At 41.7% G+C, this 23,025-nt stretch overlaps 1 protein-coding gene across 1 annotated transcript in view; it reads right to left on the bottom strand.

Annotated features, from left to right (window-relative positions):
• The window catches only part of TRPC4 (transient receptor potential cation channel subfamily C member 4), a 170,414-nt gene that overhangs the window by 95,715 nt on the left and 51,674 nt on the right, over window positions 1–23,025 (bottom strand). The window contains exon 2 of the mRNA XM_054812973.1: window positions 10,500–10,904. Coding sequence (XP_054668948.1) covers window positions 10,500–10,877 — 378 coding nt within the window. The 5' untranslated portion in view covers window positions 10,878–10,904. The remainder of the gene's footprint in view (window positions 1–10,499; window positions 10,905–23,025) is intronic.

Genomic DNA, 23,025 nt, shown 5'->3' with positions numbered 1-23,025 from the left:
CTATTTCTGGGAATGCTGCCAGACTGAAGGCACTTTGCCTGCAAAGCTGTCTAGCCTTGCTGTCTGTATCCTTTCCCAGATAGCTTAGGTGAGTGCCTGAACATCTACGCAGCAGCCTGCCCCAGTGGCCTAGAAACTATACTGTACAACATCTTTGACACATCCTCACACAGGACCATTCCTTCCTCCTGGCTGTTTTATGTCTTTTCGTTCTTTCCAAAACATGGCAACACTGCTAAAAAAAAAAAATAAATCAGATGTTGAGACACTTTTTGGCATAAGACCAATCATTGTTTATTCTGATCAGAACTGCATGCAGTAGATTCAAGTGAAAGACAACTTGTATTGTCAAAACCTCCTCTTCTACCTTCCTACACTCCAAATATTATCAATCAGCTAAATGTGTCACCTTCCCTACCTTCCAAAAAGTCCCAAGATAGCAAGCTTTCCTACTGATCCACCTGGATAACTCTGGATAACTCTTCCTGTCCAAGAGTTCACACTGAGTAGCATAAAAATGCCAGAGCAAGCTTTGAGGTGTTGGCCTGCCTATCATCCAGATCAGGGGGCTGGCCAGGCCTCCCTGTAGCTTTCTGCTAGCTCTTTCAACACCCAGATGTGGGATGATGGACTGGTGCCTCCCTGGGAGAAGATGTTGCCACCACATGATCAGGGAACGGGAAATGTCGGGAACTCAGAAATGTCCTGGATCCTCTTGTTCACAGATGGCTAAAATGTCCATGGCAAGCAATGTGCATGTGGCATACAGCAGCATTAGGATATGTTTGGCTGAGTTAGACTCCTGGATTCACATCTGGTAAGCAAAGTATCAGAGTTGCTATCTTCTTACATACCACTTCTCACCTCACCCATCTCTTCCAGATGCCACTTTCCTTACAACATAAAAGCGTATAATCACAGCTTGCTGTCCTTACCCACTACATAAAACTTTTAATATCTTTCATTTTGGTCCTTTCCCTCAGAGACAAAGGCTATAACATACCATCCCTTTTACCCAGCTGATCAGGAATATCCCAGTTGTAAAGCCTACCATGACCAGAGAGGCTACTAAAAAGGCCCTTAAATATTGATGGAGAAGGGTTGCTCACTGTCTGTCTGGCGTGAAAATGGTAACTATCCTTATGCTCTTCTTGAGGGACTCTCAGAACCTAGTAGTGAAATCAGAACCTTGAATGCATAGCTCTGAGAGAAACCCAAATGGTAGATAACCAGGTTTGTAAAAGCATAGCAATTATGGGGAGAATTGAGGTGGTGGAAGAGGATTCTGTGAAGTGAACGTATCTTATTTTGGGGTGGGTGGACATTTCCAAGTCCACTGTAACCAGGTGGCATTGGAAATCCCTGCTGTGATCATCTCCATATTAGCATCATAGCATCATAGAATGGTTTGGGTTGGAAGGGACCTTTAAAGATAGTCTAGTTCAACCCCATCTGAACTAACTCCTAGCCTTGAAAACACAGTAAAAGTTCATGAAGGTGCTGAGATGCTAATTCAGGTATTAGTATTTTCTACCACTTCCTAACCACATGCCAGACTCCTTTACTGTGTCTCTGGTACCTATATGCTTTTCACCAAGTAATATGCCACATATGTTTCAGTCCTTCAGAAATGTCTATCTGTACCTTTTCAGTTTTGGAAGTTTGGGGTTTGTCTGTTCTAATAATTACCTTTTTTTCTCAATATTTAGTCAACGCATTAGAATCACAGAATCATAGAATGATTTGGGTTGGAAGGCACCTTAAAGATCATCTAGTTCCAACCCCCCTGCCATGGGCAGGGACACCCTCCACTAGACCACATTGCCCAAAGCCTCATCCAACCTGGTCTTCAACACTTCCAGGGATGGGACATCCACAACTTCTCTGGGCAACCTGTTCCAGTGCCTCACCACCCTCACAGTACAGAATTCCTTTCTAACATCTCATCTAAATCGACCCTCCTTCAGCTTAAACCCATTACCCCTTGTCCTGTCACTACACTCCCTGATAAACAGTTCCTCTCCATCTTTCCTGTAGGCCCCTTCAGATACTGGTAAGCCGCAATTAGATCTGCCCGGAGCCGCCTTTTCTCCAGGCTGAAGAACCCCAGCTCTCTCAGCCTGTCCTCATAGGAGAGGTGCTTCAGCCCTCTGACCAGCTTCGTGGCCTCCTCTGGACTCGCTCCAACAGCTCCATGTCTCTCCTGTACTGGGGCCCCCCAGAGCTGGATGCAGTACTCCAGGTGGGGTCTCACAAGAGTGGAGTAGAGGGGCAGGATCACCTCCCTCGACCTGCTGGTCACACCTCTTTTGATGCAGCCCAGGACACGGTTGGCTTTCTGGGCTGCAAGCGCACACTGCCGGCTCATGTGGAGCTTCTCATCAATCAATACCCCCAAGTCCTTCTCATCAGGGCTGCTTTCAATCCATTCCTCACCCAGCCTATAGTTGTGCTTGGGATTGCGCCGACCCACGTGCAGGACCCTGCACTTGGCCTTGTTGAACTTCATGTGGGTTGCACGGGCCCACCTCTCCAGCCTGTCAAGGTCCCTCTGGATGGCATCCCTTCCCTCCAGCGTGTCGACCCCACCACACAGCTTGGTGTCGTCGGCAAACTTGCTGAGGGTGCACTTGATCCCACTGTCCATGTCGCCGACAAAGATGTTAAACAGTGCCGGTCCCAGTACTGACCCCTGAGGAACACCACTCGTCACCGTTCTCCACTTGGACATTGAGCCGTTGACCACAACTCTTTGAGTGCGACCATCCAGCCAATTCCTTATCCACCGAGTGGTCCATCCATCAAATCCATGTCTCTCCAATTTAGAGACAGGGATGTTGTGCGGGACAGCGTCAAATGCCTTGCACAAGTCCAGGTAGATGACATCAGTAGCCCTTCCCTTATCCACCAACGCTGTAACCCCATCATAGAAGGCCACCAAATTATCCTTTCCTGGGCCTTTGAGACACTGCCACAAAAATGCATGGAAACCAATAAAATAAAACTGTCTATGCCATGGACTTGTATTTTTAGAGGCCTGTGGTCATTTGACCCTGGCTGAAGGCTAGGTGCACCCCAAAGCCGCTCTGTCACTGCCATCCTCAGCCTGGCAGGAGAGAGAAAATATAACGAAAGGCTCCTGGGTCGAGATAAGGGCAGGGAGAGATCACTCACCAGTTACCGTCACGGGCAAAACAGACTCAACTCAGGAAAATTAATTTAATTTATTACCAGTCAAATCAGAGTAGAATAATGAGAAATAAAACCAAATCTTAAAACACTTCCCCCCACCCCTCCCTTCTTCCCAGGCTCATCTTTACTCCCCGTTTTTCTCTACCTCCTCCCCACCAGTGGCACAGGGGGACGGAGAATGGGGGTTGTGGTGAGTTCATCACACGTTGTCTCTGCCACTCCTTCCTCCTTGTAGGGAGGACTCCTCACACTCTGCCCCTGCTCCAGCATGGGGTCCCTCTCATGGGAGACAGTCCTTCACCAACTTCTCCAATGTGAGTCCTTCCCACATGCTGCAGTTCTTCATGAATTGCTCCAGCATGGGTTCCTTCCACAGGCTGCAGTCCCTCAGGAACAGACTGTTCCAGCGTGGGTCCCCCACGGGGTCACAGCGTCCTTCAGGTGCCTCCACCTGCTCCTGTGTGGGGTCCTCCATGGGCTGCAGGTGGATATCTGCTCCACCATCATCCTCCATGGGCTGCAGGGGGACAGCCTGCCTCACCATGGTCTTCTCCACGGGCTGCAGGGGAATCTCTGCTCCGGTGCCTGGAGTACCTCCTCCCCCTCCTTCTGCACTGACCTTGGTGTCTCCTCTCACATCTTCTTACTCCTCCTTCTGGCTGCAATTGCTCTTGGTGTTTTCCGCCCTGCCCTGTCTTAACCATGTTATCCCAGAGGCAATAACACCGTTGCTGACTGACTCGGCCTTGGCCAGTGGCAGGTCTGTCTTGGAGCTGTTTGGCATTGGCTCTGTTGGACATGGGGGAAGCTTCTAGCAGCTTCTCACAGAAGCCACCCCTGTAGCCCCCTACTACCAAAACTTTACCATGCAAACCCAGTACAAGGCCAACAATGTCTGAAGTTCACATTGAAGAGGCCTAGCTTCCTGATTTGACTTTGACTGGCAGGGACCATGACTGAGTCTGTGGAAGTGAGCAAGTAGCAGAAACAGAGGTTGCAAGTATGAGATGGATAATTTCAACATATGTAACATTTCTTAGCACAACAAGTAGAAGATAGGGATTTTTCATAAAGTAATTTATGATGTGATGCTACTGGTTGTCCCAGGAGAGCAAAGGAGCTATGAAAGGTTCAGGAGGTAGGTATGGTCTCTTTTCAGCTTCCTACTTCCAGCCCTGTGCCAGCAATTTCTTCTTTCCTCTGCACGTGGTACAACAGCACAGCACACAAAAAGAGAGAGGAGTCAAGCTGATCCCAAAGACCTTCTGCTTCCTCTTCAGGAAATTAAATGCACATTTCACAGTGTTCTTACATAGGTGAAATTAATGGATGCAATTCTTAGAAAGGTTTCCTAAACCAGGCATCCGAAAGTATACACTGACTGTTATGCATTAACTGTTCTGCTAATGTTGACCAAAGAAGAGATGAGAAAAAATTAGGTATCATGTACCTTGCTGGGTCACCCTAGAAATGAAGAGCTGGTGTACAGGGAACTGATGTGCTACTGGCAGAAAGATCTTCCTGTTAATAGAGAAACCTGTCTGGACAGTGGACAGGAGACAGGGATAGAAGTCTCACTGAGGATACCACAACCTCTGGGGAAGACAGTGTAAGGGTGACATTTGATCTGTCCATCCAAAGCACCCACAGATTGAGTAATCTGCTATATTGGAGATTTACCTCCCAAATTGCCTTGATGGCTACTAATTTTTTGGTTCCAAATTGACTGAAGGCAAGCTGCAGGGACTGGAGTCTGCCAGCTTCCACCTTTTTACCATGACCCTCCCTCCATGCCCAGCAGGGTTTTCATATTAATTGGCTTCCACACCACAGAAGGAGTGAACAAGGGACATATCACTGTGATCACTTCCCTCCCTGTCCTAAAGTTCTCCCTCCTCTAGCAATTCCCTTATGTTTGCAAATGCCATCTGGCATTAGCACTGTATTTTTTTCAGACATCTGCAGAAAGTTGTCCCTAGGGTATCCACCTATAAAAATACCCACAGTATCACAAGATCTACATCTAATAGTGAACAGGGAGGCATAAAAGCACCAGCATGTACTTTTGCTAGCCAGGCAATGTCTGTCAACATTGAAGTCAGGTTCCCATGCCCTGAATCTAGACTGTCAGCTAATACAATATTACACAGATTCAAGTTCAATAACTGAGACTTCAGCTTCACTTAAGTGCTTTGTAGCATCCTTAGAAGACAGCTATGCCTCTGCTTCGGTCTTCCCTGAATATACATGCATATCTAGGTGGTCAACCACCCTGCTAGAGATTGATGCCTGGTTTCCTCAAGCAGTAGAGCATGCTGTGATTTAGATAAAGGTATTCTACTCATTTTTTTATGCTACCTAACCCCCATCCCATCTGTGGATGCTGCATGCAATTTAACAAGATAAAAACGTTTTCTGCAGATACTGAATTTTAAAGAACAGGTTTGTTTCCCCCTCTTAATTTGGCATTCAACTATCCATCAGGGTAAGCAACAAGTGACTTGGCAGATAATTCAGGACATATGGCTTTGAAGAACTGGTAATTTAAAAGTACTTGGACAAGTTTCCTCAATTCATTCACCTTAATTTGTGTTAGTCTCTTTTACATGTGCTCTAGCAGCTGGTACAGCTAAAAGAAGTATAGAAAATATAATGCAAGTGACAAAATAACCTTTTCCTGAGTTGCATTAATGTATAAACCTCACTCATAAACTGAGTAACAGAAGGAGTCAAATACAGTTCAAAGCTGTTAAACATACATGCCTCATCTGTAGTCACCAGGTGGCACCAGATGTATCCGTATATTGATAATCAGCTTAAACCACTGTAACCCATGTGGCCTTTGAAATGCAAAACACATTACATACGTGTATTAGGTAGAGCCCAATAGCTGAGTGGTCACTAGACTAGAGAGTTTAGATGTAACATTAACAAGATCTCACTGTTGTTTTTTGGGGTTTTTTTGAGAAGGAAGTATTAAAGAGTAAGATTCAGTGGCATCTCCTAATTTTGAAGATACTGGTTGGAAAAGTTTTCCAAAAATGAAAAAAGAATTATTATTTTAACTAATGCATTGATTCTTGGTCAGAATTAACATCTTGTTACATTTTTCCCCTTTTCTTTTTAAACATTTAAATGTTTGGAGAAAAATCAGTTCTTTCAAAAGACACATTTCAGCTGTCCTGAAGAATTGTAGCTTTCTGTTGATACAAAAGGACATTTTTTTCTGGCTTTCTGACATTGTCAATGAGCTCTTGAATTATGTAGGAAATCCTATGCTTAAAAATTCTTTTGTTTTACAAATATAATCACTTTATTGTATGATGGTGAAGCTGAAATTAGCTATGCATCATACATAGTATATTATCTTGTGAATATAAAAAAATAGTGAGAGCTAATTCATTTACTTGTAAATCATGAGTCATATCAGCATTTTTTTCTGCATTTGAATGCTCATAACTTTCCTTGCTAATGAAACAGTTGGGAATCTAAACTGGTTTTTGAGCTTGGCAGTATTTAGTACATGTATTTTCCTTTTTACTTATTATCTGTCTCCTCTGTGAATAACTTTTCATCGAGGCAGAAAAAAAAAAAAAAATCAGCAAAAGGGTAAAATCTTGACCTCACTGAATCAATGGCAAAACTCCCAGTAACTTCAAGGGACCAGGATTTTACCACACATGACAAGCTTTACACAAAGAAGGAACACCAAACAGCCAAAGATATCATGTAATTAAAAGCACAAAGTCTGACAATGAATCATCACCTAAACAATATGGCAAATGTTTACAAATAAAAAAGTAACCAAAAAAGTCAAGCTATAGTTTGAAATGAAGTTTCAAAAGGAACTTGATTGTTCTGGGAAACATCATATCTTTCTGTCTAAACACTGAAAATGTAAATTTTAATATGTAATTCTAAGCATCCAGATTTCATATCTTTAGCCTATTGTAATGATTTTTTCATCCAGCAGGTACTTTTGATTATATTAAGTATTCACAGTTGTATCTGCTTTATTGCAGCAAAATGCTTACTGCAAAAATGTAATCCACATTTACATTCTCTTCAGCATGACCTGTTCCTAAAACTGAACCAACGTGACTATCTACATATATGACACCTACAGAGGTTTAATGGTTGTTGGGGTCCCCAGTGCAAACAATGACATGCATGTGTAAATAGTGTATTTGTTTAAAGGCCATCTTTTGCAAGCACTGGCTTGCAAGCAATATTTGCATTTGCAATGGTCAAGCCTATCCTTGTACAGAGACAAAAGGAGATGTCTTTGTTTCAAATGATTCATGATTATTCTTCATGCTTTACAGTAATGGGAAGACCCTCAGCAAGTGCTGCTGTGAAAAGAGAATATAACTTAGCTTTTGTAAAACACTTTGCACATTAAATCTGAGAAGCATGTTAACACTGTTATCCCACAGGAAAACCAAGGAAGAAAAGGAGAAGCAGTACGCTTCATACCAGCCAGCAGTGGAGTCTGGCACTGAAACAACGTGCTTAAGCTCCAGCCCAGAGCGCTAACCTCTAGTCTGGAGTAAAGCAGTTTGTGGCTAATTTAACACTGTAGTGTGCACTCAGAAAGTAAGCCTATCTCTCATCTACTATAGCACGAAGCTCACCTAAACGAAGTTTTATTATTTGTATTCAAGCATATCCGTTACAGTAGCTGTGGCACATCCCAAAAAGTCGTCTTCAAAGTCTAAAGAACAGCCTGAAATTGAGGCAGCTAGTGTAAGGTAAATTTGTAGACTCTCTCCTTAGCTAGTCCCAAAAGTGGTTTATGCTGTTTTAAGACAAGTGACTGAGAAAGACAGCATGAGCTGCTCTCCAGGGATCTCAATTTTTCTCCATGGGTAATGGGAGCCTAGGCAGCCAGATCAGAGATGAGACACAGCTTTGGATGGCTACCATCAAGTGAGATGAACTCTGCTCTGCAAATGGCAACTTCCACTACAGTGGCTGGAGAATGGAGACACGGGTGGTTTCACTGGCTTGGCTCAGGGCTGAGCACTGAGTCTTCCAGGTCCTTGTACGCTGCATTGAGAAATTCCCATACATTGTATTCCCATCTGCACTATCAGGTGAGAAATAATGAAACAAGCCAAACATAAAGTGAATCTAGTTTTCTTCCCTTTCCCTAACATAAATCTGTTGTCATTATAAAGGAGCTCTGCTTTTACTGTCTAGAAGAGAAGGCAGACCCACACATTTGTACAAAGACCTACTATATTTCTTTCTTTCCATAACAAAAAAAGCACAGAATTCAGGTTATTTTATCAGCAAAAATTATACTCTTTACCTATTATCTGCAATTCTATCCATAGCAAGTGCATTACACTGTAATTAAAGTATATTGTATGCATTATCTATGAAAGGGCTGTAATCATTTCAACATATTATTCATTGAAATACATTAATACAGTACCTATAATATATGAAAATTGAAATAGATGAAAATAGAATACAATAACTATTTTAAAGGTTTTTCCTCCTGGAAGAGTCCTAGGAATATCAGAATTTATGGATATGTTATCCTGTCTCCACTACTTTCTTAAAATGAGAAGGATATGCAAGAGGCTAGCTACCTCCTAGAGATGTCTCAAGGTAGTGCAAGGGGAAGCAGAGTAGGAATCACATCTATCATGTATGAGACTGTATGTAATGATTTTCTCCTTTGAGAAAAGACAAGGAGACATGGAGAGGAGTTTGCACCTTTTTTAGGTGCACTTGATAGGATGGACAACTACAGTGCAGCTGAAGTTCTGATCAATTGGGTCACGTGTCCCAGTGTTGCCTTGCTGAGTTGAGAGATGCAGACCTCCACGTGGTGGGGCTGAAGTAATTCAAATGGACCACATCTTACCATTACTATTCTCTTTGGAATGATTTGCATCTTTGAATGATTAAGGATTTCCCACTAATATCTGCAGGAATAATATTACCATGTCAGAGGTCTCACAAGCAAAACCTAACTGTTTAATCAATGTCCAGATTTTCCTGACTGAGTTTATAATGGATGCAAAGCTCTGACTTGAAGAAGTTAGACTCTTCTTATTGTACAGTCTCCAAGAAGGGGGTTTTGTTGATGACCAGTTAAATGTAAGTCCAACTCTGACTTTATATAGGAGGCAGTTAACACTTCACTCAGCTATCAGTGGAAAACCTTGTTATTCAGGCTGGGCATAAGAAGGATGCAGGATGCTTTTACGTTTTCTTATTGGAAGCTGTATCTCATGTAACTTAAACATATTAAACTGCTAAGCCTTGTGGATCTGTGCAGATTTGATTGAATGACAGTGATGACCTTGACAGGCTTGAGAAGTAGGCACCATGTGAACCTCATGGAGTTCAGAAAGGCCAAGTACAAGGTCCTGCACCTGAGGTGGGGCAACCCTTGGTACCAATACAGGCTGGGGGATGAAGGGACTGAGAGCAGCCCTGCGGAGGACTTCGGGGCACTGATGGATTGAAAATTGGACATAAGCTGGCAATGTGTGCTTGCAGCCCAGAAAGCCAAGCATATCCTGGGCTGCATAACAAGAAGCATGGCCAGCAAGTGAAGGTAGATGAGTCTTTCCCTAAACTGCTCTCGTGAGACCCCACCTGGAGTACTGCATCCAGCTTTGGAGGCCTCAGTACGGGAAGACATGGACCTGTTAGAGTGGGTCCAGAAGAGGGCCACAAAAATGGTCAGAGAGCTGGAATACCTCTCCTGTGAGGAAAGGCTGAGAGAATTGAGGTTGTTCAGCCTGGAGAAGAAATGGCTCCGGGGAGACCTTATGGCGGCCTCTCATTATATAAAGGGGGCTTATGAGAAAAACGGAGACTTTTACCAAGGCCTGCAGTGACAGGACAAAGGGTCATGGTTTTAAACTGGAAGAGGGTATGTTTACATTGGACATAAGGAAGACATTTTTTACAATGAGGGTGGTAAGGCACTGGAACAGGTTGCCCAGAGAAGTTGTGGATGCCCCCTCCCTGGAAGTGTTCAAGGCCAGGTTGGATGGGGCTTTGGGCAACCTGGTCTACTGAAAGATGTCCCTGCTCATTGCAGGGGGTTGGACTGGATAATCTTTAAGTGTTCCTTCTGACCCAAACCATTCTACAATTCTATGATTCCTAAACACAAATGAATAGAATGCATACAGCATCAAAGCCATTGGTTTTCTGTTTTCAAATACTCGTGTGCAAGATGATGGTTGGTTTGGTTTTTCTTTTTGCTTACTCCCTTTGCACAATTCTTCTCCCTTTATTAGAGTAGATTACAAAATTAGAGAAAATCCTGCACATACCTGTTTCTCCCCACTGGGCTTCTTGTGGTTTAACAGCAGCTCCACGGCACCAACTACCTCCTTTCGTATGGCATGCAACAGAGCATCTCCCACATATACATTGAAACTTAAGAGCAGCTCAATGAGCTCAAGGTTCTCATTTTCAATTGCAATGAGGAGTGCAGTTCTTCCCAGGGGATCAATGCAATTAATATTGATCTTGAAATAAATTTCTGCTTCCTCCAAAGCTTTCTTCACACTGGCATAATCTCCTTTCTCCACAGCATTCAGATAGGCTTTCTCTGAATGAGACAGTTCAGATTCTGCCCGTACAATACGAAGAGGGATACGATCTCTGTAGGGAGCATTGACACTTCTTTTGTAGTAGAACTGGGCCATATTTTATGCCATTCTAATACTTTGTCTCTGCAATATGAAAAGAAAGATTAAATCAATAATATATTTTGGGGGTACAGTGCACCAAATCAATATTTGCAATATATAAGTATTTAAAACTCATACTAAAAAGTGATATTGAAACAAGTACAAATGGTTTTTAAGATCACCAGCAAAACGTGGAAACCAAAACATATAACCAAGTTGTTGCAACTCACCAAGTCAAAGCATATCTGTCAGCATACCATGTGCTTGTACGTATTCCTTAAACCTGTGACAAGCAAGAGGTAACACAATGCAGTTTGCACTAAATGTGTAGCTCCACTTCATCCTTAATTTCTTCATTAAGTTCCACTACCTCATGTTTGCCACAGTTTAAGAGTATGCTCATAGACAGCTGCTGGACTCAGTAGTCAACAGGGCACTTACTTACACTTTTTTATGCTTGACTGTAGTAGTGGTTATGGTCCTCTTTGAGATGCATGAGTCATCCCATCTGCACTCCAGCATGGCTTGGGTCTTTCACAAGGCCCGTGCACATTTGTTACCTTCCTGCAATATCCTACACAACCCAGGTTTGTGGACAATACAGTCTTTTTTACCTGTTTCTTTAGCTTGGGCAGAAAGAACATGCCAGAGCTGTAATAGTTATTAGCATTTACATCTTCCCAGTACCGCTGAAATGCCCTAACTTATCTGTGGCAGGCACAGATTGCACAGCTCAGTGGTGAGCTTTCCTACTAAGAATTTGATTCAATCCCATATGCTATTAGGAAAACATTAATCCAAAATGCTTTTTCAACCAGCACCTACTAACATATAAATTAGAATTCAGAGCCTAGAAGAAAAAAACAAAATCCATATGAGATAAAGTCCCAAAGATCGGTAGATCATAATCATGGTTTTGATTCTGAACTATTCAGTTGTAAACTAGAATGAATATTGAAACACCGCAACTATAAACCAACTCTAAAGTTTTACATATAACAAAGCATTTAATGCCTCTGCTTTACTCTCCACATTTGTGCAAGGACTTTGCAAAAATAATTCCTTCTACCAGGACAATTTTCTCCTGGCTATATCTACTACTTTAAAAAAAAAGAGGGAAGAGAGAAATTTGACTTAAAAGGATAGGTTCACAAAAAATATTTCCTTCTGCAGTTCAATCAGAGTTTGAACAGCTTATTAGTCAAAGAACTGGAGTTTCTTGTCATTTTCTCAGCTGACAATCCAAGCTGCAGTAACCCACTGCCTTTTTCTCAACTTTCTTCAGGCATTAAAAAAAAAATCTCTGTTGAGATCCTAATTTTGAAAAGACAGTATGTATTTTCATTGGGAAGTTTTGATTCATTAAAAATTTCAGTAAACATTGTGAGGAACATAATAATTTATCTGTTCCAGTCTCCTTATGTAGCAAGGAAAGGTAAGTAGGAAGGTTGTTACTCAGTTGTTTTCTTTGTTTTCCAGAGCAGATCAACAGGCTTGAGGCAGCAAAGGAGACACATTAGAAAGAATTCTCCTCTGGATCCATGTACAGGAGCTGAGCAATTGCAATCTTTTACAAGATGTTTCCCAGTTCTCCCTCCAAGATGGTGTTGGTCTGCAGTCTGGGCTACTAGGGGTTGCACAGTCTTTGGACTCTGTTCTGTTAATCTCTCTCTAAGTAAAATAAAGTACATATGGATTGCACAGTTTTGTATCCCTGGAACAGAGATATCACATTCTTATTGTTAATGCACTGTACTTTACCAATTTGCTTTTCATTCTTGCTTTTCAAAATTGCAAGTTCAATTCAAGAAGAAAAAAGGGTCATGCGTGTTCAGGTCCAAATTAACAGACTTAAATGTAGATGTCAACAAGTAGGTATCTACAAGAAAGGTAGGCTGCTATATTCCCATTACAGCCATGGAGATGTAGGGCTCCACTCCACCACTCACAAATTGTCATCTGGTACTGGATGCTGAAGGACGTCCTCCCTGACTCCAGCTGCCACCTCAGAATGACATAGGTCTCACAAGCGGTCCATTTCATATCTGTCAGGCAGATGTTGGGTTAACCCACAACAATGCACAAACATTATTCAGTTTCTTACTATCTACACAGAGTTCCTCAAGACCGCCGGAGAAAATTGAGTGACTGCAACTGAGAGGTCATTGCTAAAAGCTCCTCTCTCTTGAAAATACAGGAACGAATAAACAGATCATTGCCTCCCCATTTCTTGGGAATTAAACTAGCAATTAACTTGCATCAATGAAACTGGGCATCATAGGGATGCTTATGATAGAAGAAGAGTACAGTGATTTACAGATGGGATCTACTATGATTTCCTTAGGATGACTTTGGGGTTTTATGTTTCTTTGTTTTATGATAAGTCTGGGGAAGGTCTATTATTGCTTCATTGTAATCCCTAAAGAAAACAGTTGCTGGAACCTCTTGCGTTTACCTCTTCATGATTCTTGAATGGGGAAAATTAGATCTAAGCTTAGTTTGACTCTTTCAGAAGAGATGCATTAAACACACATCGTCATTCTTCTAAACAGCTGCCATCTGCTAGTCTTTCTCTCTGGCCCATACCACTTCCTGAAAATAATCAGCCAGTGTGTTGGGTTTGCATGGCAGGGTTTTGGTAGCTGGAGGGGGGGGGGGGCGGGGCCGGGCGGAACGACTACAGGGGTGGCTTCTGTGAGAAGCTGCTAGAAGCTTCTCCTGTGTCTGACAGAGCCAATGCCAGCCGGCTCCAAGACGGACGCACCGCTGGCCAAGGCCAAGCCAATCAGCGCCTCTGTGATAACATATTTAAGAAGGAAAAAAAAAAAAAAAGATTAGAGAGAGCTTTTGCAGCCGGAGAGAGGAGTGAGAAGATGTAAGAAACTCTGCAGACACCAAGGTCAGTGCAGAAGGAGGGGCAGGAGGTGCTCCAGGTGCCGGAGCAGAGATCCCACTGCAGCCCATGGTGAAGGCCATGGTGAAGCAGGCTGTCCCCCTGCAGCCTATGGAGGAAGGATGAGGGGGTGTAGAGATTCCACCTGCAGCCCGTGGAGGACCCCACGCCGGAGCAGGTGGAGGCACCTGAAGGAGGCTGCGGCCCGTGGGAAGCCCACGCTGGAGCAAGTTCCAGGCCAGACTGGTGGATCCATGGAGATAGGAGCCCACACTGAAGCAGGTTTGCTGGCAGGACTTGTGACCCCGTGGGGGACCCCACGCTGGAGCAGTCTGTTCCTGAAGGTCTGCACCCCGTGGGAGAGACCATGCTGGAGCAGTTGGTGAAGGACTGTAGCCCGTGGGAGAGACTCCCGTTGGAGAAGTTCATGAAGGACTGTCTCCCGTGGGAGGGACCCCATGCTGGAGCAGGGGAACGATGAGAGGAGTCCTCCCCCTGAGGATGAAGAAGCAGCAGAAACACCGTGAGATGAACTGACCGTAACCCCCACTCCCCGTCCCCCTGTGCCGCTGAGGGGGGAGGAGGTTGAAGCCGGGAGTGAAGTTGAGCCCGGGAAGATGGGAGGGGTGGGGGAGGTGTTTTAAGAGTTGATTTTATTTCTCATTCCTCTACTCTGATTTGCTTGGTAATAAATTAGATGAATTTTCTCTCTAAGTTCAGTCTGTTTTGCTTGTGACGATAATTGGTGAGTGATCTCTCCCTGTCCTTATCTCGACCTGCAAGCATTTCGTTATGCCTTTTCTCCCCTGTCTAGTTAAGGAGGGGGATGTGAGAGAGCGGCTCTGGTGGGCACCTGGCCCCCAGCCAGGGTCAACCCACCACAGCCAGAAATAAAGTTTTGTCATAACTAAAAACATAGGTTTACATGCAATTAGAAAGTAGAGATTGCTGATACAGTGCACTGGAAGATGATAATATATTTTGATACACATCAAAGATACGGTTCATGGGTGTTGACAAAAATAAAACATTTATTTTGATTTTACATACAGATAGTGTTGCATGACAACTGATACTGTGCTGTCACATGTAAATGTACGCATATGACAGATTTACATGGGCACACCATGAGAGCTGTAGGAGCTGGGAGTAGCCAATAGCGGTAAGGAAGTCTCCATTTGTTTTGAGTTCCTCCGCAGGAATAGGAGTTTAAAGAAACAAGAGGTCCGGTACACTAGATCAGTGCGAGGGGAATTAAAGAAAACATACAATGTATGGTGCAAAACTTAGCAAAAGTGGAATTATAGTTTCCACAGAGTCCATACACCTGACACAAAATAAAAATACTTCAGAGAGAGATAAAGACAAAATAACTTGCCCTGAAAATAGGAATATAGCCACCCATCAGAAATGCATTACAACCAGAAGCCAACAAAAAGCATGTGACAGATTGTACCTGAGTCATCCAAGTATTCAGATTTATGAGGCTCAAATTCACATCCTGGAGGAATTCTTTTGGTTTTGTGTCTCTTTATTGAATTTGAAGGGAATTAGGTACTGGGAAAGAAGTTCAACACAAAGAAAGCCATCAATCTTCAATATTTTTCTGTTCTTGCCTGTCATGCCCATAATCCTGATTAGGTATATTTAAGACACACCATAACTAATGCAATATATTCAACATTTAGAGGAACCTTCTCTGACTTGAGGAAGAACATATAATGGACTTGGTAAAAAAAAATAAATTATTTTGATCAGTTTGGAGAAATATCACAATATCCTTTTTCGACATAATCTGTAGTTTGGTTTGTATTTTTGATAGGAAAACCAAACTATTACAACTGGCTTTGCAAGACATTTGATGATTCCTCTGACCCAACTGATAGCATTGAAAATTACTACTGCTTTAAGAAGTAATAACACATTGATCAGTATTCTCATCTATTAATCCATGCTCTACTAATCCATGTAAGGGACTTAATTACAGCACTTACAATAGAAGAGCTAAAACTTAATAATATCAAGCTGTTCAAGGATTAAACTTACTCTTTAATACGCTCTGTATGAAGAGATTATATAAAACACTATGTCTCTGTAATACCTGAATATCTAGGTCCCAACATGCACAGAATATTTTGAAATTGTGGTGACTAACTGTAAACCCAGATGTGAAATGTTTTAGGATTAAGATTTATGCTAGAAAAAAAGCCTCACTGTGTGCAAAGGAAGACGCATTAATTTCAAAATAATCTTTATTAGATAATTATGTCATAGCTGAAAATATATGTTTTGAAAGTGCATATTTCTCCAAAAACACTTAAAAACCAATAAAACACTTAGACTATCTTTCCCACAACTAGAAAAAAATAAATCAGCATCAAATAGGGTCAGGTAGTTGGGGTGAAGAATGGATTGAGAGCAGCCCTGAGAAGAAGGTCTTGGGGACGCTGGCGGATGAAAAGCTGGACATGAGCTGGCAGTGTGCACTCACAGCCCAGAAAGCCAACCCTATCCTGGGCTGCATCAAAAGAGGTGTGACCAGCAGGTTGAGGGAGGTCATCCTGCCCCTCTACTCTGCTCTTGTGAGACCCCACCTGGAGTACTGCATCCAGCTCTGGGGCCCCAGTAAAGGAGAGACGTGGAGCTATTGGAACGAGTCCAGAGGAGGGCCACGAAGCTGATCAGGGGGCTGGAGCACCTCTCCTATGAGGACGGGCTGAGAGAGTTGGGGTTGTTCAGCCTGGAGAGGAGAAGGCTCTGGGTAGACCTTACTGTGTTTTTTCAATACTTAAAGGGGGCTTACAAGACAGACAGACACTTTTTACCAAGGCCTGTAATGACAGGACCACAGGTAATAGTTTAAAACTGAAAGAAGGCAGATTTCGACTGGACACAAGGAAGAAGTTCTTCACTGTGAGGGTGGTGAGGCACTGGCACAGGTTGCCCAGAGAAGTTGTGGAGTGCCCATCCCTGGAAGTGTTCAAGGCGAGGTTGGATGGAGCTTTGGGCAACCTGGTCTAGTGGAAGATGTCACTGTCCATGGCAGGGTGGTTGATCTTTAAGTGTCCCTTCCAACTCAAAACATCCCATGATTCTATGTTGTCTTTATGATTTTCTTTATCAGTATTTGCAAATATTCTGTTCATCGCCAACCTAACTGTAGAAATTATAGAATATTAACAAAAATATTCAATAATGTTATATACATTATTATAAAAAAATATTTAAAAATGACTTTCATGCAAGTAGTCTGACCATGTTATAAACCATATACTTTAAGATATACTTTAAGCACTTCAGGGAAGTTTTTGAAAATACAACACTAAATCTACAAAACATTGCAGCTTGATATTGGTAAAATTTTTAGCCATAAGCTAAGTAATTACAACACATGAAATATAATGGATCTATTGACACCTAGAGTCAAGACATTTGCAATGACAGGAAACAAGGCAGAATGCTTTAGTGCTTCTCCAGTGGCATGAGATATGTCCAAATGGCGCACAGAGCCAACCTCCTATGGCATACTCATCTCAATTTTAGAAGCACAGTTGATTTATTTAAATATTGACATTTATCATCATATTTTTACATTGCCTAGGGTATCTCACCCCACCTTCCACTGTTTCTACAGAAGGGGACAGGTTTCCTTGGCAGGTCCCATGTCATACCAGGCAGCCCGGGGCCAATGCAAGACCTGTGCCAATGTCTTGGGCATCTCAAATGGCCCAAACACCCAGATTCTGCTTTAGCAACTGACTCCTGCTCTCAGTGTTCATAGTTCAGAGTAAGACACTTGTGGAGTGTAATTTTTCTGGCTTGTTTTGGATAGCATTAGGATGCGAAAAGTCATACCTTTCTATTAACATGGTTAAAAACTAATTTGGTTTCAATTTCCCTTCCAAAGGTCTCCTCAGCTTGATTTATGGCTACTCTCACATTATTGGACTTTGTGACCTCTAAAACCTAGCTTACTTTATTGATCAGTCCTTTCTCCCTGGTTTATAGGCTTCCAGTTACTCCTAATTTCCTTTCTAAACTGAAGACTCAGTCAACTGGGTTTAGAATCCTTTTCTATATATTTTTAAAAAATGTTTTTGGAAGCAAAAGTTGCAATTACATTTTGTGCTAAAAAAAGTCTAAGACACCTTTTGCATTAACCTTTATTTCAAATTAAATTTAGGTTGGATTTTAGATGAAAATAAGGAAACTAGTGTCAGAGAGCACATTGAGGTTCAGAAAGCTTATATTTTCATATACACTGGTAATTATAAATAGTGAACACGCTCAGCAATAGAGCCAGTTTTTCAGCAGTTCTTTCATTTATCAGAAAATTTCCACAGACCTGGAATAGTTAGTAGCTTAGAGCTCATAATAGTGGCTTGAAAAGAGGGGGAATCTTAGTTAAATCTTTTTTCAGAAGGGTCTGATAATTAGCAAGGTAGTGGTATCCAGCATGTCTCCCTCTCTCAGAAATCCAGAATTAAAAGAAAAAAAATAATACTTAAAGACACAGATGTGCTCTGTAGTATCAACACGTGCAACTTCTGAAATCCTCGTTGATGCTACCCTTCTAAAAGGTTCCCTTTACTTCCACCACTGACCACTAGGACAGGCTTATTATAGTATTATTATACTATATAGCTTCTTCTACAATGTCAAAACTACACTTCTGATTTTGCTCATGAATTTCCTTTTCAGACTATTTGCATGAAAAAGTGAAACTTCATAAGAAGTAATATGGAAGCACCCTGCTCATGAAAACAGAACATTTATGACAAGTGAATAACACGCTGATTTCTCTGTGATCTTCTGAAACTATTTTATACACACTTTTCATGGCAAAGGAAAGTTTCTGACATTTGTTATATTCATGCAAGTATGAAATTTTCTTTCTAAAATAGATCTGTGACATACCAGCTCTAATTTGACACAGAATCCTATTCGATACACATAAAAAATATGTTCAAAGGGAATTTTTGAAAGCAAGACTCAGGCTCTGATAAATCCCAGTCCAAAAGAAGCATGAAGTTCCTTCACTTTCAAGACAGACTGTTTCATTTGAACAAGTACAAAAGAAATGCAGATAAACCTTTGATTTCTGAACCCAGCATCAGTCCAGATAGTGGTGTACAACCAAATGTCTAGACATGTAACTTAAACATGCCTCTAGCACTGAGGTCAACTGGATAGGCTGTGCCCATACTGTCAAACTCTCATGGTCCCAAAACAGGACAGCTGAATGAGAACTGTCTACTCAGAATAATTTGAGATCCATGCTAACTGTGCGTGGAAATTCCATAGGAAGATGTTAACTGGCTTGAGCCAAGAGCATTCCAGGGACTGTTCTAACAACTGCGGCTGCAAGTGACGGAGTTTCACAGCCCATGTGTGCCTTCTAGCAGTGGTTATTTTACAATTGTTATAGCTGGCAATACAGTATATGGGGTCCTCACTTGAAAGCAATTTTTCATTGTTAGAACTATGATCAGCTTCAGACTTGAAAGCTAACAACAGCAAAAGTAGCAATTTGGACTTGAACACTGAGTCATGCATGCAGGAGATAAATCAAATAGCACAATATGGTATACATTCCCTATGAGGCTGTTGATTAACCTGGAATAGAGCTAAACCTCTTGTTTGTGCTCTGGTTTAAAGTACCCTATAATCCAACTTGCAACAAAGCAAAGAACATGACATATTATACAGCCGTCAGTGAGTGGATGATGGGAGGCAGGATGTCATGTTGTCTGCTTATATGTGTTCTGGCTTCACAATCAGCAAGGCAGGACATCAACTAGAAAGGACAACTTTGGATATATGATGAAAGGACACAATGGATATATGACAGGTGAAATTCTACCAGCATCCTACATTTGCAGAGACCAGGTCCCAGGAGAGTGCAAATGCTGACACTGAATGTGATAAACCTTTAATGCGGTGTCATGGATTACTTGCTTAGATGGGTTTTTTGTCAGTTTTAAGACAGGATGCAATTTCATAGCAATTTTTTGGGTTTAAAGCATAGTGCTTCATATATAGCGTAAGGACATTCTGTAAGTTCACTTAGGCTACACCAAATGGGAGGAAACTTTCATCTTCTAGGGCTGACATCACACCAGATCTTAGCTGAGAATGACAGGTTCTTCTTGTAACAGTGACCTTTAAGGTCAGGACTGGTATCAGCCTGAGGTTTGAGAAATATCAAAAGATCAGTTTCAGGAGATTATGGAAAAAACGTTGTTGAGGGATATTAGAAATTACTAACAGATCACAAAGGGAGGGGTAGGATGATTAGGGGCCAGGCACGCAGTATTGCAAATCTGCATAATTGTTAAAATCAGATGTATGTAAGAACTTGCTTCTTCAAATAGACCTAAACCTGAACCTAATTTCACTTACTTTACGGGCAAAAAAATCAGATAGCTCCCCACATGAAAAAAAAAAAGAGCACCACAAGCTCACAGAAGTATCATCAAATGATAATAGCTCTCTAGTACATATCGAATTAGTTCATTTTCCCAGTTTTATGTAAACTAGAAAGAGGGACTTTTTGAAAAAAACCAATAGGTGTGGTTACCTCTTGCTGATGTGTAGCAGTATGCAAATATCCTTGTGAAAGTGCAGGAATGTCCCTGAATCCTCAACTATTTGTTCTTGCTCAGAGGGGAATAATGAAGAGTTTAAGCCTGCTACCACAGCAAAGGAAAGCCTGCATTCCACTGACTGACATGAACTTGTTCTTTGAAATGATGGAGCATGAATGTTATCAGCTCAGCCGGCACACAGTAGGCTGCCAGTTTGGGGTGGGAAGGACAGAGAAGGCAGTAACACAGATAATCTTAATGAGTTGACTGCACCATCCAGTTGAGCTGACCTCTCTGTCTCCTTGGCTGGTGTTATTCTCCTGGGTAAATTCAAGGAGCTCTCCAAAATAATTTTCAAGAGAAAGTACTTCAGTGTCATCTGGCTACACAGAAGGCCTTCTTACAGCGTTTCCAACAGTAGCGCTGACCTTGCGCTCTGGGGATGTGATCCTGCAGCATTTGTACAGCACAGCAACATTTCTCAGGAGATGGGGGGAGTGGGCTGTCCCCTGCTTATGGAGAGGGTGGGCGGTCTTTGTCCAAATGAGGAAAGCATGGGAGAAGAAAAAAGTACACAATTTCTGCTGAGAAATCAAACTATGGTTGGGCAGAAAGGGTCTGACTGTACAAGGTCACTTGATGAGGAAAGGGGAGGCAGAGTAGCTTGGGAAATAGAGGACAGGAGCATTACTTGTGGGAGTTATGCTACAAGCGGCAGTGACTTTTCTACGCTTCAGAATATGTTTACATGCAGGTCCACATGTCTTCCCATGCTTCACATGATGAAGCTCCAGGCAGCATGAAGTTTGGCCAGAAAATGGAGGTCTTGGGCAGACTGCCCAAATAGCTTTAGTAAAGATTTGCTAATAAAAACACTCCAACGTGGGTCCATTTTCAGATGTACAAGCTAAGCCACCCCAAGGATAAGTTAAAACACTTTCTAGTGTTTAGGGCCAATAGAAAGCCAGCTGTGAAGAGATCTGTGTACAAACGTATACGCTCACGTAAACATTCTAGTACTGGCTGCTGCCCTCAGAGTAGTATGTGTATTTTGCAGGGAGCCTTAAAAGAAGCTGAACTAAAATAAAACAAAAATCTGGCAAGAAGTAAAGATTAGTTAGGGGGAACTGTTCAGTCTTTGGAATTTATTGCCCTGTTTCCACCCAGATCCTTAATGGTTCTGCCCTCACACTGCTTATTCAGAGACATGTGAGTCAGTGCATTTTAATGTATTTTACTAAAAGACTTCAAAAATATAAAATCAGGACAACTTATTACCTAAGCTCAGCTACCAATAACATACTAACTCCAGTAAAAAGAAATATAACGATCAAGCAAATCAAAATCAAACTGATATCAAAGCAAACCAATTAGACTCAATAGTAGACAATGTTCTGCAAACTAATTAGTTAGATGACACAAAGTGTAGTTATACAAGTCTAGAAAAGATGGTTACCCATTGGCTATAAACCCCAACAAAAGAATTTGATTGAAATCATTCATTTGGTTAGTTAACTAGCTTAACACCAAAACCCAATTACTACTTTGACCAAAGCCTGATGAAAATAATGATTTTTTTTTTCTTAAAAAATTATATTTTTATGTCATGACTAACCCCTTCCTGCCCTTGTAGCAATAAAGACTTCAAAGAATGTAATAGAAAACCAGAAGTCTGACAACTGCTATTTACCAGAAGTCATAAAATGACAGCTTCATGTCACTCAGGACCTTTAAATGTATAGCACAGGACATGCCCTAATGACTAGCTTGATGAGGTATTATGTAAGGCTGCTTATAATCCAGAGGAACATTTCTTTCCATAAATTCACCTGCATGGCCAAACTGTCATTTATGCATATGCTCAAATCACAATTCAGGATTAAAAGTCTCCTGCTAAATGAGAACAGGAGTGAAAAATATAGATAGTAACAATAAGAGAATTCTCACTGCTAGGAAATGGTGAAAGCAGAAAGCTGTCATGGGGATTCCCTTGCTTACAAAGGCATGTTTAATATAGTGCTCTATAGATCCCTGATCTAGTAGTAATTATGTGAGATTGGTAATAGCTGAAATACTTTGAGCACCCTTCATGAAGTTTGTATTTTCTTCCTTGGGTGAGAAAAGGTCAGAAGAACGTACATCGCCATATTACAAAAACTTTAAAACCGGATCACTTGAAAATCTTAACAACAAATCTAGCTCGTCAACACTCACTTATGAGTTGCTTTCTGAAGTATTACGTAAAATCTTTTCTCCTAAATAATGACTTATCTCCCAAACATAATTATTCACAGGAAAAATATATTTGACAGAGATGGCAATAGGCAATAATTGATATAGAAAACTTTTGCTGTGGAAAAAGCATCTTGTCATGATTTCCAGCTGGCAGAGGATTAATTTTGCACTCATTTAGGCCAGGTTTTCACTCATCTAGTTTAAATAGTAATCATTCAGATTTATCTCTGGAACTAGGGAGTAAGCAACTGCATTCTGAAGCATCTGTGGTATGTTTCCTGCACCTAGAGCCAGAGGGGACAAGTTCATCTAAACACAAACTAGCCTAACTCAGAGATGCAACCAATTCTCAATTTGGGAGTACTTGATTGGCAAGAAAATCAAATAAAAGCTGAAGAGAACAGGGAGTGCTATTAACATTTCAGCAAAATGAAACTTGGTTACCAGG

Source organism: Grus americana, chromosome 1, assembly GCF_028858705.1.
Source record: "Grus americana isolate bGruAme1 chromosome 1, bGruAme1.mat, whole genome shotgun sequence".
Classification (NCBI taxonomy): Eukaryota; Metazoa; Chordata; class Aves; order Gruiformes; family Gruidae; genus Grus; species Grus americana.
This window is presented reverse-complemented; position numbering and strand designations above follow the sequence as displayed.